This window comes from Trachinotus anak, unplaced genomic scaffold (assembly GCF_046630095.1).
Source record: "Trachinotus anak isolate AG129_WGS33_773 ecotype Australia unplaced genomic scaffold, CSIRO_AGI_Tana_v1 ptg000003l, whole genome shotgun sequence".
NCBI classification, from domain to species: Eukaryota; Metazoa; Chordata; class Actinopteri; order Carangiformes; family Carangidae; genus Trachinotus; species Trachinotus anak.
Window position 1 is genome coordinate 10376236 of NW_027273854.1, and position 16316 is coordinate 10392551.

At 41.6% G+C, this 16316-nt stretch overlaps 1 protein-coding gene across 5 annotated transcripts in view; it reads right to left on the reverse strand.

The window, feature by feature from the left end:
* Nucleotides 1–234: 234 nt before the first annotated feature.
* cyth1a (cytohesin 1a) overlaps nt 235–16316 on the reverse strand; it is a 41030-nt gene continuing 24948 nt past the window's right edge. For 2 of the 5 annotated variants that reach the window (XM_071473552.1, XM_071473553.1), the window contains exons 2-13: nt 14548–14630; nt 12342–12406; nt 11003–11069; nt 10788–10906; nt 9335–9415; nt 8973–9085; nt 7242–7390; nt 7053–7164; nt 3341–3417; nt 3169–3237; nt 2703–2857; nt 235–2339 (exon numbers count right to left, since the gene is read on the reverse strand). In XM_071473552.1, coding sequence (XP_071329653.1) covers nt 2261–2339; nt 2703–2857; nt 3169–3237; nt 3341–3417; nt 7053–7164; nt 7242–7390; nt 8973–9085; nt 9335–9415; nt 10788–10906; nt 11003–11069; nt 12342–12406; nt 14548–14630 — 1169 coding nt within the window. In that variant the 3' untranslated portion in view covers nt 235–2260. Of the gene's footprint in view, nt 2340–2702; nt 2858–3168; nt 3238–3340; nt 3420–7051; nt 7165–7241; nt 7391–8972; nt 9086–9334; nt 9416–10787; nt 10907–11002; nt 11070–12341; nt 12407–14547; nt 14631–16316 lie in introns of those variants that run through there. The other 3 variants (XM_071473556.1, XM_071473557.1, XM_071473555.1) reach the window with 2 other exon arrangements.

The following is a 16316-nucleotide window of genomic DNA, read 5'->3' on the forward strand; positions in this document are numbered from 1 at the left end:
AACATACAGAAAGTTGGCCTCCCTTAACCCTGAGATTGGTAAGTGATTGATTTGCAGACCTGACTGTAATTCAGCTCTAGTACAACCATGCAATGTAATCCATGCCTGTTTGCTGCAGAACTCTTACACTGTCTTTGCAGAAGAGTGCCTCTACAGTTGTTATCACATACTGCCACCTGCTGGAGAAAAGTATGAGTTTTATTTTATTGCAGTGGAGTAAAAGCCATTCACAGCCAGTGTTTATGGCAAATCTTTATTTCAGCTTGATTAAATGGCAATGATAGAAACCTCAACTCAAACATTACTAAACTGAATAAAAGAAAATGGCACAACTAATAAGAAACAAAATGAAGACAAAATACCCACTATACATTTAAGTATGTACAACTTTGATAAATAAACCAATACTGTCTAGAATTATGATTGTTTAGCATTTTTCCTTATTTCTCTAGGATTAGTGCGCTGAGAGGAGCAGAGAAGAAGAGGACCAGGAAACATGAACAGGCAGGGAGCAAGGATAATGACCAGCAGGCACAGATGAGAGAGGAGACGACTGTAGACAAGAGTAGAAAAGACAACCACTTGATGCACATCTCAGACTGCATTTACAAAATTGTACCTCTCAACGCAATTTTCGCTATTTGACAGGATGATGCGTCACTGCCTTGGCATGACCATCCTGCCCTCCATCTTTTGGTTCACCACAGTACATTCCTGATACACAGTAGCAGTAGTTTTGTATTGTTTCACATCGCACTTCCTGAGATGGGGACAACCCATTCCTTTCTAGGCATAGCTTCACGTTTATTTGTGCTGCTTTAAAGCTTCTGCAGCAATATGTCATATATAATGTCTTATACATAAACAAGCTGAAGCACACACTATTGGACAATGATCATGAGGTTGGGCTGAAGGCTAAAATGTCATGAGATTCGTTTTACCATTTAACAGGTAACCCTCCATGAAGAGGAAGAAAAAGTATATTAAAGGCAGGAAACAAAGATTAAATGTTCGAGTGGGAAAAGAAAACTGTGAGTTACTGTCGCTAACCAGCAGCATTTCTCATCACGTTTCATCTAGAGCGCCAGGCACTGAACAGCAGTAAAGTAACTTTTCGAACAAATAAATTGCTTTTTTTTTCCATCACACAGTAACAGAAAGTGGTCTTGTGTTTTAGACAAGGTGAGAGCAAGAAAAAAAAAAGAGAAAATGAAAAAGGGGCCAACATGTATATTTGCCAGACACTCTAAGACCTCAAAAAGAGGCCCAGGGTGATGGACACTCGTCCCTTTTAAAAGACACTAATCCCCTCCAGGACCTCCAGGAAATTAACAGTGGGAGCCAGATCCAACACTGAGACCCTGTCCAGACACCCTCACCTGCAGCGGTACGTCCCCATGCTGCAGCTTCACATTTACAAAAACAGTTCAGTCTGGGACACAGACGAGGTTTTCAGTCCTCGCATGGCTGTTGTGACATAAGAGTTTCAGAACATTGTAACAATCTCCTGAGAGGCAACTTGTTTTTTTTTTTGGTTTTTTTTTTTTTTTTTTTTTTTAAACAGACAAGTTTTTGTTTTCTTTTTTTTTCTATAAAATAACTAACAGTTGGCAAATTACTACTCCCCCCCAACCCTAACCCCCCACAGTTTCTGTTGCAAGACCATTTTATTTTACAAAAGCAAACACGCAAAAAAGACGCAAGAGGAATTGCCAGTAAAAGCTGTAAAAATAGACACGTATTACCCAAACATATTAAAGCACATCAGAAAAGGTCTTAACTTTTCTTTCATAAAGCGAGGAATATTTTGGTTGGGGCGTCACACTCGGTCAGACCTGCTGAGTTAAAATGATGTGTGCTACAGGGAACTGCATGAGTGTTTGTATGTTGTGTACGTATGCAATGTATATGAGAATTGAGTTCTTTTTTAAAGCATCTTCAAAGGGGATTTTGCTGCAGCAAGAATCCCTTTTGGCTTCCGAGACACAGAGCACACACAAAGCTGAGAGAGAAAGAAAGACATTCAGACAGGAGGTTAGAGGAGGCTTTGGCCCTGACTCTTATCTAGAAACCCCAGCATGCTTCCTGTTTTTCTGGCAAGTAGAGTCCCAAAGCCAGAGCTAGTATGTATCCTAGAGAAATCCCCTTGAAAGGGTCTGAGGCAGACCTCAACCGTGGCCTCTGCACCGGCCCAGACAGGGCAAATAGTTACCCGGACCCCCTGCTCTGTCAAGTGCAATGTCAGGAGTGCTGAGCAGCTCTAGTGTCTCTTCATGGACGACACCTTCTTTTTCCTTGCTGCCAGCATCTCGTAAAAGGGGTCCCTGCTGATGGCAGCTCTGTGGGCACAGACGCAAAGGAGAATGTCAGAGAGAAGAATAATTGCTGCACTCTTACTGTAATGTTAGACATGGTACTTTTCATTTTACATTTTTTTTTTATTAAAACCTCTAAGAATTTATCTGTGGATCTGTGTTACAGTCAGAAATAAAATTGTAAAAATAACATTTGCACTGCCAGTACTTTTAACATTTACTCAAAGTACTTAGCAAGATCAGCATTTGTGTTTTTTAACAATAATAGGAGTGATTAAAGCCATTAATATAGAGTTGTCATGTTTGACTGTGTATAAGGTGGGGGCCCACAGCTCCAGACTTTAAAAACCAAGAGTGAAAAAAACAAACAAACAAATAAACATTTACTTGATGCTGTTCATCCATTCCTCTTTTTCCTCAGCAGTGGGGGCAGAGATACGGTAGAAGGTGTGGTTGCCCTCGACAACGCGTCCGTCAGCCTCGGTCTTGCATGCTTTTATTACTTGGTCTTTGTTGTCAGGAATGAAAAGCTCAAAGCAGTTCTACAGAGATAAAGTGGATGGAGGTTAAAAATAACAGAAAGTAAACTACCTTAAATTACATATTTAAAAGGTATTTATGTACTTCGCTATGCAACTCCCTGTCAGCGAGTTTGATTGATTTCTGGTAATTTTCAAATGTCAACGCTGTGATTTCCACATACCACAGATGTGGAAATTCTGTTGAGATAATGAACTTTGTCAATTTTCTAAATGGGCAGCACTGGAGAGAGCTCTTCTTTACTAACAATTTAAAAATCCCTATCTCTGACTGTGTAACTACACAATAAACCAGGAGAGGGAGCTACACGTACTGGCTTCTTATCTTCCACCTCCTTGATGCTCAGGTTCTCCAGCGGAATGATTCCTCTGGGCTCTTTGTCCTGCACAAATATAAAATATTTATAATGCACACAGGGAACAACAACAGGAACATAGCAAGCAGCTTTTTCTTGCACCGTGACTGAGAAACTGAGCTGTACTCACTGTGGTGTACTCAAAGTAGTACAGACAGTTGTCTGTGAGGATGAACCACCTCCTCTTCCACGTTTTTACTCGTCCCCCTGTGGAGCAGACATCCAGCGTCAGAGAGGCTCAACAAGAGAAAGAGAGAGAAACGAGCACCAAAGCACCGGGTCGAGCAGCAGACAGGCAGACAGATGTATGGGCAGACAGACAGATGACGGCTCCAGAGGAATTCTTTTACCCAGAACACCCTGCTATTCACCCATTGCACCATGCGCCCACCATCTTGACTTTATAACCATTTATTATTTTTTCCCTTTTTTACGTGTTTTATGCTAACTGGAGTAGATGTGAAGATGCTTTACGATAAAACTACTTGTCTCCATAAATGTCTCTGTTTGCCTGGAAACTCTCCTTTCTTGGCCCGGCTTCTTCCTTTTTTGCTGAGACAGAGGAATAAGTCTGGAAAGGCAGGATCAAGAGACAGGATATAGATCTATGTGCTCACTGAATTGAATGAACTACCACCCAAATTAAGTCACTAGAAATATGGAGGTAATCAAATGACTATTTGAGGGGTAAATGTGGAAAATAAGGAGTTACCGAGGATTAAGTTCCTGCCTCTTTCATGCCCAGTGCGGGCTCTCTGGTTAACTCTGTGCTTGCTGATCTGTAGCTGACCTTTGACCCCCCTTTTCACCCATACTTCCTGGGAGGGGAAACCTGATCACAGTAGCAGATGGCAGCCTCGCTCTGGGAGGATGGGATGCCATCCAAACTGAGTGGTACAGGAAGCTCAGTGCCTGGAGCAATGTTTGGCCACTCTACAGGCATCTCAGACTTAAATTTCCTGTCTCGGCTTTGTTAAGTAACTTCTAAGTTATACAGAGGCAGGGCTTTCTAATCATGACATGAAGACATCAGCCTTGAGTGGACTAGGCTATCCCACCACCAATGTTAGTAAGAAGCTGCATTGGGAAATCCCATCTACCACTATAGGAGTCTTTGAGGATGTTTATACAGACATACAGAACACACTTGTAGTATCATATAACTGCAGTAGTGCCGTATATGATATCCCATCATTTCACAGACGTCATGATAGGTCTAACACTTCAGGACTATGCTTGTCATTATTTACAGACGTCACTGACACGCTCCAATCGACAGGCAGAGATGAAGAGCTCCTTGCCGCATCTCGACTCGTCAGCGTGTCGCAACAAAGAAGCAGACAAACAGAACACAGACGCAGTGGCAGAATCACACAGCCGACGGCCTGAAAGTTGATTGGGTTGGTCGGATATTTGCAATTGGTTTGACGGTCATGTCAGTTCCTGTCAGTCTGAGAGAAGAGAGGTGACCTCCTCCCGTGCAAACAGTGGCTTTGACAAGGCGGGACGTTCCAGCAGACTGTTGCTGGGGGTGTGTGGACGGTGCTAGGCTGGACTGGAACTGAGTGGAGGGAATCACCCATGCAAGACGGAACTGTGGGAGGCTGGGCAAGTGGAGGTTAAGAGGGAACAGGTTTTCTTGTAAATCATATCCAGTTGTTGATGTTTTTTTGGAAATGATTTATCTCACCAGGATGAATTTGCAACTGGCTCCGTTCTTACTGAATGGATTCATTTAGTTTTTTTAATTTTTGTGAAAAAAAAAAAAAAAATGCATTGCACAAATGTAAGGACTTTTTTGTAATTAATTGAAAAGCTGCGCTAATTACAAAATTTACACAGTCAATTCATTAAACATGTGCACATCAAGCATACATTAAGCATCAATGAATCCCTTTTCGGCACCCTCCTCTGCCCATGACTCTCTCCCACAGTTTGGTCAAGTCCGGTCCAGCACCAGGCCGCAGCCACACTGTTACCCTTCAGATTCATTTATGGCATGAAAGAAGGAGAGCAGAGCCACTTTATTGAAAAGGTGCAGTATTCCCTTTCCATGCAACCAGAGAGCAAACAACAATAAGCCAATCTGTAAATGGGTTTATATTCAAATTGGAGAGTTGGGACAAAATTCCTTTGCTGTGCTCGCTGTATGGAAAAAAGGTATAGTGCAGCTTCCAAAAATAAAACAGATCAAAGAGAGTGACCACCACAGCAGAGAAAAGAGGGTCAGACTGCTCAGTAGAGTGATCACAAAGCATCAGCTCTCCGAGCCAAGCCCACGGGGTGGCAAATGCCCCCGCCGACCACTCCGCAACCACCCACAGAGATAAAAGTGTGTGGACAAACCACCAGCTCAATGAGAGACTGAACAGACAAACATCTAAAGTTCAAATGAGTCAGCGGAGAGATAGACAATAAAAATAAAAATCTACAGACAAAAAAGGAAAAAAAACCCTGTATGAATGTAAAAAAAATAAATTAAAAAATGAGGAAGAGAACAAGTGCATGAACGACCACCAAAAGCACCTGAGAGCTGAGAGATGGACTAGCGTTTGGGAAGAGCAGGTGTACATACCTCCTGAGGAAAGACAACAGCCAAAATCATGGGAACAAACAAACAAACGAAGAGGAAAAGGAAACAAAAAAATCAAATTAAATAATAAAGAATTATACCACCACAGTCCTGTTAATTTTAGTTCCAAGGAAGCTTTGATGTACTGCTTCACAGCTTTCTATTTTAAAATACTTCAGAAATGAGGGTCAACAGACTTTTACAAGTCTGCTGTTATTATATATCAGTCCACAAGGGGGAGTTTTACTCATGGTGAACTTGTGAGAGCTACTGCAAAGCACTACATGAAACACTTTTCTGATATATCCAGAAATTTACCTTCCACCCTGATTGTTTTATTTTAATCTGTCCATTTGGAGTCACTGGAGAAAGAGTAATTCTTTGACTCCCTTGGTGTACTTGTTTGTAAAGATTCACTGTGATTAGAAGATTCAATGACTTCATGCTTTTTTATTTAATTCATTGTGAATCTGTACAACAGAGAGAGGACTCAGAGGAAACAGAGGATGAAAAGTTCAGGGGTCCAGGGTTGTGCTTTCCTCCTCCTGTAAAACATTTGTTATGACACAGGTCTGTATGCATGTGTGTGTATGCGTTTGTGTGTCTGAACGTGTGGCTGAGTCAGAAATTCGCAAAGGGCTCATTGAGGGGGGAACATTTTTTTTGAAATACCAAGACACACCCTTCATTATTAAAAGGCCTACTGTGAGTTTCCACAGTGGAACAGAGTACATTTCAAATCTCCAATAAAAATTCCCCTGAGGCCCAAATTGTCTCAGAACTCTGATCAAGGGGAAACAAAATCAATTTCTAAGCAGAGTATTTACAGTTATTGCAAGATTGTGCATGTGTACACACTTGAGTTATAAGCTTTGAAAGTCAGTATGTGTGCGTGTGCATGTCAGTGTATGAATATGACCTGTCTTAAATAATTTAAAGGCCTCCTTGTGGTGGTCTGATCTCAAGGCTACATTCATAATACATTAAAGCGGATGGCAATGTCTTCAGATGCCTTGTGTCAAAAGTGTGAACACACCAATTCACACATGCTCAAACTTTCGCACACACACTCACAGGTTCTTGACCTCAGGGGCGACATTGGTTATCACTTCAAGTGACCTGATTTTCAAACTTGAGATCATCCAACTATATGTGTTACTATGAAAACACAAAGTTATCTGTAAGCACAGGCATAGTGATGCAAACCATCGTGTTGGCAATTTATTATGTGGCCAAGCAACTGAGTGTATATATTTCCAGTGTCACTCACCCAGTTTTAGCAGCCAGCCCTCTCTGTCTGGGTTGAAGAAAGTGTGTGTGAGGTCGTTGCCGTCGTCCTCTGGGATTTTGAAAGGCTCATTCTTGATGCTCTCATACAGATTCTACGATAGAGAGAGTTGACCATGACTACGGAGACCACAGTGAAGAAATCACAGATGAGATTGGAAGCTCTACTCACCCTGAGCAGGTCTTCAGGCAAGTCTCCTCCATCGTTGATGCCTCTGTTCATGGAGATGAATCGTTCTACAGAAGGCTTGTCCTTCACATTGGGGTTGTGGAGGCTGGTGTTTAGCATGATGATGGCAAATGACAAGATGTAACAGGTGTCTGTAACACACACACACACACACACACACACACACACACATACACACACACAGAGTGGTCAAGATATGAGGGAGAAAGGAGCCTTACAAGATAGCGAAAGGTTGCTGTCCATAAAATCACTGCCAGTGTTTAATGTGGTGTTTAAATATGAATGTAAATTAGCTGAGCTGAAAAGACTGCACTTTGGGGACCACAGACAAACAGAAAGGAACAGATTGAAGAAGCTTCGATAGCAAGGGGAGTGGGTGGGATTGAAAGGCTACGCGTGGGCAGCTAAGTATGCATGTGTGAATCTGAAAGTCCATGTCTGTGTATGTGTGTGTATGTGTGTGCGTATGCTAAAAGACAATGTGGCCAGCACATGGCTGATGCAGCAGCACTTTATCTGGCCCGTTAGGCTGTTGAGAAGTCCAATGCATTATTCACATCCATCTGCATCCATGTCAGAGGCAGCCGGCTGTCTGCTAGGGGCATTATTTCCCAAAAGCCAGACACTCTTCCATAACATAGTTCACCTCAGCAGACTTGTGGCGTTTTTCCACCGCGTGGTACAGACTCAATTTGACTCAACTCTACTTGCTTTTAGTACCAGGCACTTCTTTTTCCACTTCAGTCTCCCCTGAATGCAACGTTACTCTAATGACGATGATCTTCAACGTGACACACAAATAAACAATGGAGAATTTTGGAGGGGTATCAAACAGAGAAATGTCTGCACCTCCTCAATTGACCACAGCATGGTTTTGTGGGTTGCCTTAGTAAAAGTATAGTAAAATAACAATGTGAGTGGTGTACGGTCGTTTGGCTGTTTGAAAATGGTGGGTTAGTTCAGAACGCCCTGTCTCTTACAATGATGACGCTGTGGTGATGATTCTCTCTGACCAGCCACCCACCATACTGATCAGCAGCATGCAGTGTTTTCACTTCACCTTTTGGTAACACCTCAGCTTGCTTGCAATCTCAGCAGAAGTGATACCAAAAACTGTACCAGGTACCAGCTACAACTTTTGCCTGATGGAAAACCAAAAAAGGCAAGTGGAGTCGAGATGAGTTGAACAAGTACTCTGCAGTGTAAAAGGACTATTAGCGCCTGCTACATAAAGAAGTTTAGATACTTGTTCCACTGACATGCCATCAGTCAGTGTAATATGGCAAAAACACTGCATGTAATAACAGACGAGACAAATGTTTATCTGGTATGGTTTCTTAAAAATGAAAAATAAAAAGTTAAAAATAATTATTATCCTTATTCTGACAGGAATTTAACCGTATTTATCAATACTGCTGATAAATACAGACTGTGCATTGCTCTAAAAAGGCAAACAATGGAAAAATACATAAAGTGTTTTAAAGGAGACATGACTTTTAGACTTATTCAATCAACAAAAATGACTTTTATGGTGGTCAATAAAACCACTTCTGAAGCTTTAAATGTGGTTTATCTCTGTATTTGCCATTATTATATCAAGACACAAGATAAGCTGAAGTCATTTCATTCTTTGTTTCACTGCTCACACATTTAGAGCTCTTTGGCTGTTTATGACAGGACTGAAAGTCAGGCTGTAAAGCACAGCGACGATACCTGTGGACTGGAAAACACCAGAGTTGCATTGGCAGTAACGCTGAGCGAAGGCCTCCATCATGCGGTCAATCTTCTGAGCTTCTCCTGGTAGTCGGAAACTCCACAGGAACTGTCTGTCAGGGGGGGACAGCTCAGTAGTCAGCCACAGATTCACTTCCACTGTGAAAAAGCTGAGTTCATTCTGTTTGGGCACAAGACTGAAACTGACAGGTGCATCCTTATAAAATGCAAATGAGGGAACTCTTAAAAAAAAAAAATGGACCTCATCAAGCATGACTAACATAAAAAAAGGGGGGGGGGGGGGGGGGTCTAGCCCAGAACCTTATGAGTATGTATCAGACTTTGGGATCATGTTGTCTTACCTTAGGGCCTGAACCAGGTTGAGGTCTGTAAACTCATGAAGCTCCACAAAGGCATGGAGGACTTGGATATTGAACTCATCTCTATAGGAGACAAAACATGATGTATTTTCTTACAGGTAAATGTTATAAAAATTTCATATTCTGTGTAAGCAACATAAAATAAATATACAAAATATTAGTTATTCAAATAACAAAAATCAATTAATCTGACAATTATTTTCTAGATAATAAACTAATTGTTTGGTTCACAAATAAGTGAATAATGCCTATTGCACTTTCCTTGACTTTTAGATTAGTCTGACCCCAGTCCAAAACCAAAAGATATTCAATTTCCTATCACATAATTAAAAAAAAAAAAAAAAGCAGAGAAATCCTTATAATGAGAAGCTGGAACCAGTACATGTTTCACATTTGTGGTCGTTAAATGACTTGAAACAATTAAGATCAAAGATAGAAAAGATCATAACCCAAATCTATGAAAGGTGCGATTTTATGGATGGAAAGAAAGGTTAAGAGTAAACAGCGGTTGTATTGTAGTAGTTGGCTCAAAGCTCTCAGTGAAAATCTAATCGCTGCCTCATTTGAAAAGTAGGCCCCACCAGGAACATGTCTGAGGACTCAGCTCAGGGTTTGGTCTGGGTCACATGGGCTTCAGTGGTCAGTGATATGCTGCATACTCCAATCAAACCCAATGGAGAAGGACAAACGCCCTGCACCCCCTTTCATTTATCATCTAATCTCAAACATGACATCATTCCCGACCTTTACGCCCTTCAGAGTAAATGATCTATCCTGTGGGATCATGGGATGGCTCTAAGGAGCTCTCGTTGATAAGAGTCATATCCAGTCACTACTATTCCCAGTGGACAAGTGACCAATCGTGTCTGAAGCCTCCCACGCTTCTTGCCCCTCCTTGCAAAATCAGAAACCCACTGAGATCTTGATAACAGTCACACAGAAAGCATCCATCAACAGCCTGCACTTCATTTCCTGGTTTGACCTCACAGGCCACACCCTGACTGCAACACAGCATCCCCTAGTCCCAGAGCAGTGCATACATCAGGCCCGTCACTAATTCCCGTATCATGTGTTGACTCTAACAAGGATGCTCTCAAGTGAAAACTTTAATCGCCTTCAAACACATGCATTCCCAAGTTGTGGGACATTGTTACTTATGAATGAGCAATATAATCAAAGCCAGGAGGCTATTGAGCAACGGACATCGTCTTGACAGGACAGTCTAAATGTGGAACCACTAAACTGTGTTTGGGAAAGGAAGGGTGTGTGCCTGACCAAGAGGAAGCGGAGCAATACGGAAAATATGCACTCGCTATTCGATGCTTTTATCAACCACATGGATGAGTGCTGGTGAATGAGCCTAGAGAGTATGAGAGAGGGAGGAGGTGAGATAGAGGAAAAAAAAAAAAAACACTAAGTCAATCTTGATCCAGACCTCTCTCCAAGGTAATCGCCAATGGCTGTTTTGTTGAGGCCCTCGCCCTTGTAGAGGAATTGAGCAATGTCGTCGCTAGTATTCTTCAGCAAGTCATTTTCAATCAGGAACTGGATCCCCTGAGAAAGAGACAGGGCCCCAGGTTACATGCTGCTTATGAGACCATGTGGGACAAATCATATTTCTTCAGAGTCAAGACAGTCACTCCCACGTACCTTTTTGGGGTCCATGTTGAATTTCTTACGGCCCATAGCCACCTGTTTATTCCTCTGCATATTTTTCCTGAAACATTAGAAAGTCAGCCGTTAGTTGTTCTTGAAGTGAATATAATGTTGCATATGAACAAATAAAAAAAAGTTCAGGCCAACAACTAGCTGTTACTTTCACTATGGATTAATTTGTCTTGAAAATGAATTAAGCGTTTAGTCTATGAAATATCAGAAAATGAAAGAAAAAATGCCTAACACAACTTCCCAGAACCCAAGCTAATGTCCTCAAATTGCTTGTTCAATACGACCACCAGTCCAAAACCCAAAGATATTACATTCAATATCATCAAAGACTAAAAAAACTAGAAAATATTCTCATTTGAGGAGCTGGAACCAGTTCTTTTTGTCCTTGATAAATGACTGAATTATCGTTCTATTGTGCATATGTTTAGATTTCTTTGCCTTTTAGATGTGACTCACAAATTAAATTGCATGCAAATTCAACAAACTAATGTTCAGTCAACAACGTGGCTCAGAGCATTTCAATAAATGCATTGACTTCATTTCCCAAAAGTATCTTTTCCATTAACATTTTTCACGTGTTTCTCGTGTTTCGAGGCGGCCTTTCTCCCCCCTCGACTGTGACAAAGCGTTGATAAAGCGTTTAACATCATGCATATGGGAAAGTCTCATTTCTCAGGCCTTGAGTTAATCGGGGGTCAAAGTGCGCTCCAAGAGTCCACCGTCACCATGGCTACATCTCCATCCCCAGCTGGTGAGAGGTCACCACTTCTTCCCACTGATTCACTCACACCAACATTCCTTTGGCTTTTGCCTGCCAAAGTCCAACACTCAGCTAAACAGATGATGCACAAGGGGCGAGAGCACAGACTGACTATCATGTACTGTCTTCAAGTGAATTACAGGAAACTTTGATCACAAGAAGGTGCTGTAACCTATAATGGGTTTTAGATGCAAGTGAGAGTGCTTCAGGAATATTCGGAAGCTGATGGGATCCCTATCCACTTGAGTAGACAATCCCGAGCACTCCCTCCCATGAGACCATCCATTGTCTGCTTCTACCCGTACACCCATTGCATTATTCAATGAGGCCACCCATCATGGGGGGGTGTGCCTGATGAAACATTTAAACTGCCTTAAAAGCCTAGCCAATTTGGGGAGGGTGTATGGTATGATGGGATGGCCCAACTTGGCCATCAAACATGAATAATTGACAGCTTCATTTGCTAAGTTAATAGAAGGCAAACAACAACTAGCCAATTCAGGTAAAACAGAGAGAAAAATGTCTGTGTAGGAGGAGGGGAGTTAGGCCCCGTTTTCTTACCTCTCCTCAGTGGAACCCAGGTTCTCGATCTCACTTGTCACTTCTGCTATCTCATCCTTCAGCCGCTGCAGAAATAAAACAGGGATGTTAGTCCTAAAATGTGATTTTTTTTAAATATATATATATATATATATATATATATATATATATATATATATGACGAGAGAATGAATGAATGAGAATGAATTATCCACAAATTTCCCTCACACCAGGAGGCGAAGAAGGGTGTGACCTACACAAACTACATGGAAATTATTTGTAAAAGGAGGAAAAAAAAAAAAAAAAAAGAGAGGGCTCTATTAAACAGTGATGAGCGACTCTCATCTCTGAATCACCTTTGTTTGTGTGTAAGCCAGGTGGCCTTTTATCAGATACATACTCACATCAGAGTGATTCACTCAACAAAGAGTCAATTTTCAGGCTGCTGATAAGCTGAAACGTCACACCCTCAGTTTACTTTCTAAAAAGTGACACTAACTGTCTATATGACAGATCAGAGGGCGTATTTGTGTATGTTTCCTTTCCCAAACAATCCTCTCATTCTGAATTTGATTAGGTGGAGAACAGTCTGGGATAACCTCAATACAAATGAAGTAAGACAGCATAAAAGTGGATTATAGTTTATGTGGCTTTTTAGTGATTAATGGTCTTAGGGACAGATTTAGTCGATCTAGCCAAGCTCCCTGGTGCCAGACTGGCGCGGTAAGGTTATTGCAGAGGTTAGAAGGATGGAGAGGGTGACGTCAGGTTGATGAAAGCCTGGAATAATAGACTGCAGCATAAGAGAAGTCCTGTATACAGTCAGAGCTTGGTTACTATTGATCATAAGAGGCTTCAACGCTCCAAGTAAAGGTTACAATCATTGAGCCTCTCCATTCATATCCAGCCACAGTGTTAGTATATCATTTCTCATGCTTGATACCAACTCACGATAGGCCAAACCACAAAGGGAACATCTGTGTTTTCAAGGCATGCACAATCACAACACATTCCTCAGATGCTTGTCTCCGCAAACAAAGGCCGTGCTCATACAGGAAAGCGGTTGGTTGTTGTGGGGGGGGTCTGGCATGCTGGACCCACGTGTGGGCGTCAAGGAGGAGGAGAGGATAGGGGGCAGTACTCGTGGTCAGAAAGGAGGGGGAAGGGCAGCGATGTCTAGGCCCATAAAAGAGAGGGTGTCAGATCACACCTCCAATATTTGTCCGTGAGGGCCAGCGGAAGTTGAGTCACCCACTGGGACATCTGGAGACCAACACTCTGCCAGGACATGACAGCCTGTGTGTCATTTGCTTATGGAGCTGGTTACTGAGTGACAGGACTGACCTGAGCTAGAATAATCAGCTGTGCTCTCAGGTTAAGGCAACAGCCAAATCACCATCATGGGCCACAGACATGGACTTAAACAAACCACTTTAGGGAAATAGAGCTGAGCTGATTTGAATCCGGGCTCTCTCTGGACATCAGAGAGTACATGAGATTATTCTACTGGCTGCATGAGCACATTCCTCATAAGAACATAATACTATTTCATCTGTATGCAGAATCATTTGCTGGTCATATTTTATACTCATATTATGTTCAAAACCACATTTGAATAAAAACACACAAAAGAGATAACCATCCATAAATAAAGGTCTCTGTTGACACTGTAGATCTACAAAACACATATGGCTCAACGATAAACAGAAATGGTTTTCTGAGGAAGTGAGCTCTTAGTAGGAAATACCCCACATTCCACTTGGGGTGAAATGTAGAAGGACTCCTTGGAAAAAAGGAATTTGTACAAAGGCAGTAAAAACTGGATATGAGGCAAATGTTTAACCAAAAAGCAAATGAGGAGCTGTAGCGCCTGGACATTGGAGGTCAAAAAAAAAAAAAAAAAAAAAAAAAAAAAAAAATTTACACCCTCTCACCCACTGAGCCCCCAAAAATTTAAAAAAGTCTGGTCATCACTTAATGATTTTTAGTTAGAACAAACTAAAATATAGTTCAGATGGGTAAAATACCTAATACCAGTGAAAAGAAGTTTATTTCTGTGTGTGTCATTTTTGACACATTTTTTTTCAATTACTGATATTTTAGTTTTCCAAACTTCTGAAACAAGTCAAATTATACTTCAAAAAATGTGTGAATGTCTACTGTTTATGTGTTTTAAGATCTGTATAAACAAATTTACAACCGCCCTCATATCCTCTTCCAGTATTACCTGAATGTCCTCCAGCAGCTCCTGCTTGCGCCGGCGGATATTCTCCAGCTCCTGCTGCTCCTCTGGGGTGAGGTCGTCCGGCACTGTGCAGAGATGAGAGAGAAGTGTTAGGATGGTGGTGCCCAAAATATGAGGAACCTTTATCCTTTTCTATGTATGTCTGTCCCCCAAGACATATCCCTGAGAGTAACAAGGTGCACAGAAATAACATTACTACTCTCTAATATTTCCTGATATCACAAGGTGAATTGAGGTGTTGAGCCGCTGAGAAAGCACAATGACAGTCATGAAAGATGTTTTTCCAGCAGCAGTCGATAAATTGTCAGAGCAGTATGGGTGATGAATCAGACAAGCCATTACAGTCAGTACAAACACTCAAAGTGTGCAAAACACCTACACCAAGTCTGCAGCAGCCAGATGCACTTTAAAGGACTTAACTTTTGTGTGACTAAATGAAACAGCTCAGGTCAGCCGGGCAGTGCTGAGTATCAGTGCCAGAGTAGCACAAATGTGACAAGTCTCAAAGCAACGCCATTCCTCCTGTCACTCACACTGTAGGCTGCTATAATTAGCTTTGTCTGTGCCGAGGATTGAAGACCGACTAATGTGTCCTGATTGATGGACAATGTCTTTGTGTCTGTGTGAGCGCAAACCCTTCCTGCACTCAAAGCATAAAGGGATACCACTAGTATCAGGACACTAATAAAAAGAGCAGTCCAAGCACATCTCCATTACTATCTTATTTCAGAATTAGTCACTATTTAAAAAACAGGTGATTTCTGCATCAGATCTCCTTGGAAAACAAGTGTCTTCCAACCTTATGTAACATTAAAATAGGGCAATAATTGCTCAGTTGCATGTTATCTTTTTGTTGGCAGCCAATATTGAGCAAATCTTGTATATAAGTAACTTTCTGTGCATTTCTAAAAACCCAAATGAACTTTTGATGCTTCCCATGTTTTTATTTGCTGAAGAAATGCAAGATATAACAATACATGATAGAACATGCAACATTTGGCTGCTTTGCTGCATAATAACTGCTGCAAAGACGTTTGCACTGAAAGACTCTTGTAGCATCACAGACGTGTGAGCCTGAACCTAAACAGTGTCAAGAGCCACTCAAATCACAGCGGTGGTTATGTTAGAAGATCATCTCTGTCACTCAGTGGCTCTTTCTCTGATTCCCCCAGTGGCCAAGCACAAGCCCCCTCCTGTGACCTCTCCTCCTCCCGTCATTACCTCGGCAACAGGGTTCAAAGGTTGAAGGGGTCGAGGCTTGGCCGACTCTGTGAATGTCTGCAAACGGTTAACAAGGTAATGGTTATAGAGTGATGGAGGCTGAAGACAGAGGAATCTTCAACACAAGGTCTTATATTACTCCTTCTACACCTTCCCATGATACAAAGCTCCTTTTTCTTCTCTCTCCTACATTAAACCATTAATTCAACACAGGTCCCACATTAAACTGTGGACATAGTGTCAAGGCAGTAAAGGGTCAACAGAATGAAAGGTTACAAACGCTTAAAAAAAGAAAAAATCTAGCATAGCAATCAATAAAGCAACAACTCCACCAGCCATCCAGAAATTACAAGCTTTGTGGTTCTTTGAGAAACACACACAAACAAACCGTCACAGTTCAAAATACCAAATCAGCTCATTTTAATTTTCCTCCAAAGACAATTTAATCCAAATACAGAGCATTTTGGCCATGGAACATTTCACAGATATAGAGAGAAAATAGAGACCATTCATTTTAATACCAACAGGCA